The sequence below is a fragment of the Fulmarus glacialis genome, unplaced genomic scaffold (genome assembly GCF_000690835.1).
Source record: "Fulmarus glacialis isolate BGI_N327 unplaced genomic scaffold, ASM69083v1 scaffold8632, whole genome shotgun sequence".
Taxonomy (NCBI): domain Eukaryota; kingdom Metazoa; phylum Chordata; class Aves; order Procellariiformes; family Procellariidae; genus Fulmarus; species Fulmarus glacialis.
In genome coordinates this window covers 71622-74934 of record NW_009197135.1, presented here as the reverse complement: position 1 = coordinate 74934, position 3313 = coordinate 71622, and the positions used below count along the sequence as shown (strand labels likewise).

The window sequence follows — 3313 nt, the reverse complement described above, 5'->3', positions numbered from 1 at the left end:
GAGCTGCTTCCCTCTGTCATCCCGTGGGAGGCTGACATCGTGTGGGGAGCAGCTGGGTGGGCTGCCCCTTCCCAGTGATCCCCCCGCCTTGGGCAGCTGGGCTTTGCTGTCCCTCCGCAGGTATCTCGCTCATCATGTGGAACGCTCTCTACACGGCCGAAAAAGTCATTATCCGCTGGACCCTGCTGACGGAGGCGTGCTACTTTGCCGTGCAGTTCCTGGGTGAGTAGCTGCAGCCACCCAGTAGGGAGGAGGACGCAGAGGATGGGGGTGCACGCTGCGTACCCTCCCCGAGCAGGGGGGAAAGGAGAAGCGGAGGTGGGCAGGAAAACCGGCATGGGCGGTGGGACTGAAGGCAAGATTGGAGCAGCGCCTTTGGGTCCGGTGGAGTAAACTCTAGGTTGAAGGAGTTGTGGGGTGAGGCTCTGGGAGTCGTATTGGACTCAGCTGATAGGGGGATGCTGGCTCTGCCGCCCGGCTGGCACAGTCACGGGGGTACCCGACCCCCAGCTGTCCCCGTGCTGCGTCTGGCTTCTGCTGGAGACAGCTCCTTTGCTCTGCGGGACTGGCAAAGATAACCTGGCCCTAGGAGCATCTTCCCTGCCAGCTGCCCTCCCTTTTCCTTCCCCACGGAGTAGCGTCTGCCTTGGGCTGCTCACCAAAGGGTGCCCAGGGGCAGGGGAAACATCTTCCTCTGACGATTTATTTGTTTTTCTCCCTAAAAACATCTTGGCCTTCATAGTCAGCACAGGTCATTTTCTGGAGCGGGCTGCCTAGGTGCTGAGGCTAACAAGAAAAGAAACCTACACTAAAAAGAGGGATGTTCGGTCTTACCAAAACAGAGAATAACACTTCAGCTTGTTTCTAGAGAGCTTGTCTATATTTAACAACGAAGGGGGTTTTTGTATATGTATCTTGGTAGCTCACTAATGGTATTACAAGGTAGCTGGTTTAGATATGGGCTATGTGTTAGTAGCCAAAAAAGAGATGCTCTGAAAGAGGTAATGTATGTGGACTGTGTGTATTTTGTAGATGCTTCTAAAGTCGAAAAATGTTTATCAGCCCTGAAGAGGTCAAACCGCAAAGCAAACTCAGGAAGGTGCAGCTTCCACAACTAACACCTGAGCACGACAGAAACTCGCATCTGCTCGAGTGACCATTTCAGGCTGTGGTTGCCTGAGCATGGGGCTGCCTTTAAAGCAGGGTTTCTGTAACTTCAAGGCTGTGAAACCAAGCTAGTGAAGAGCCTCTGCCATGGGTTCACTGCGCGTGTGAGCCTGTGGTGATAGCTTCTGCGTTCGCAGGGCTCGGTGGGTCTCGCTAGGAAGCTGCGTTAGAGGGCAGTAGAAAACTGCTTTGTGCTGCTTGTCTCTGTTTGTTTTTTCATCACCAACCTCTTCCTTGTCTTCCTCCTTCTCCTCCAGTTACCACTGTCTCCCTGGTTGAGAGTAGCCAGATAGCCACAGGTGCCGTGCTCCTCCTGGTCAGCCGAGCCCTCTTCGTCCTCATCAGCGTTTATTATTATTACCAAGTTGGACGCCGTCCCAAGAAAGTTTAATTCCTGGGCTTTTTGTCATGGGAAGGGTGGGAGGGGGGGTTTGTGTCGGTAATTTTGCATTATAATTATAACTTTTTTTTTTGTTAGTCCCTTTTGGTTCTAAAGTGGTTTCCTTCTTTTTCACTTACCGGCATGAATCAGTGTGTAACCCAGTGCTGGTGGCATTGCCAGGTGAAATGGGGGGGGGGGGCAGCGTGGGGCAGAACCCCCCCAGCCCCTCTGCAGGAGGCGAGGAGCAGTGGGAGGAAGGCTCAGGGAGGTGTGCAGGCCTGGCAGGCTCAGGGAAAAGAGCCGGTTTCCCGGGGGGGAACTGGCCGATGGGATCACAGGCTCTGAACCCGCTGGAACAAAGCACAAAATAAGACCAGCACATTGAAACCAAATCCCTGAGGAGACAGGGCAAAGGACTCGGCTACTCCCCTTGGCAAGCTGTGCAGCTGCCTGGTGGAGCGTGCCCTCCTGTACAGCTCCTTCCCCTTTTAGCAAGTACTGACGGTCCAGGTAACTGGGAGCTGGACAGGGCTAGGTCTAGTCCAGTGCTTTGCAAATGGCTCTTTTTTCCTCGCTGCCAGAGGTGCCACCCTGCTTGTAGTTTTGCACCGGGTGTTGTGCAAAGCTTGGCAGGAGATAGAGCAAAGGAAGAGGGAGGCTTCTTGCTTGTTCCCTTCGCAGGGACAGCAATGGGAACAGCAGAGCAGCTTGAACTACAATACGTGAGAAGCGAAGGAAACTATTGGAAAAAGCCCGCTGAGCACAAAGGCGTCCCCCTTGCCCTTGCTTGGGATCTTTTGTGAAGTTTCTAGGCTGGGGTCCTGTCCCTTCACACCAGAACACTTCCTCCAGTTGCAGCTTTACTGATGCAGCAGCAGTGGTGGGTGTGAGGTAGCGCCTGACGCTTTAGTTGAGCAGGGGCTGCAGCGCTGCTGTGGTTAGTGCGAGTGAGAGCAGAACGAGTATCAGCACAGCTGCTTGGGTCAGTGAGCAGCCTCTAGAGATGAGCCCCAGCTGAGGGAGATGGTGTTCCACCTCTACTCATGTGCAGGCATCATGGCTCTTCTGACTTTGAGAAGAGAGAACCAAAGTTTGTAGCATTAAGATACTTAACTGGGATGAAGAACAGCAAGGAGCAGGGTGTATGAAGGCATCGTTGCCTTCTCTAGTTCAGTCAAGGAAGGACTAAATGTGCTTTAGTACTCACTGGCCAGTTTCTCCAATGCCTCCTGGGCTTACCAGCATTGGCTGCCCTACTTCCTAGCGCTTTCCGTGCGGATTATCCCTGTCCACAGCTGGAGGTGGCATTTTTTGTTCTCCATGGGACTAAAGCCAGAAGGTCTGTATACAGAATATGATCTGCGTACTCACGCGCTACTGGTGACTGGCTCAAAGTGTGCCCTGGACTAGACCTGACGTCCCAAAATCCCAGTAGAAAGATGCCTACGCAAACAGAAGTGCTTGTGTGAACAACAGAACAACAGCCCTCAAGCCACTGGTGAGACTGGGATCTACGGCTATTGCTGTTTAATATCTTAGTAGAGTTAGGAGAAGGTAGTGGGTAGTTACTGCATGTTGTGTTAGTGCTTTTGGCATTTAGAAGCAGCTGCATAAATTTGGGACACTGTGTGCATTGTACCTACTGGCCATGCAAAATGTCTGTCAGGTCTATTGGAAGTAGTTGAACCAGGAAAGATCACAACTGTAACTTTTTTTTCCCCCCCCTAAGAAGTAAATCGAAGGGAGAGGCAACATCCAACAGCA

The 3313-nt window shown here is 52.5% G+C and overlaps 1 protein-coding gene across 1 annotated transcript; it reads left to right on the top strand.

Annotated features, from left to right (window-relative positions):
* Positions 1-120: 120 nt before the first annotated feature.
* On the top strand, positions 121-1558 carry TP53I11 (tumor protein p53 inducible protein 11; the record flags this gene model as incomplete). The annotated part of the gene is made up of 2 exons (XM_009572428.1): positions 121-222; positions 1425-1558. Coding segments are annotated over 2 exons (236 nt in total), but the record flags the coding sequence as incomplete, so codon positions are not given.
* Positions 1559-3313: the final 1755 nt, after the last annotated feature.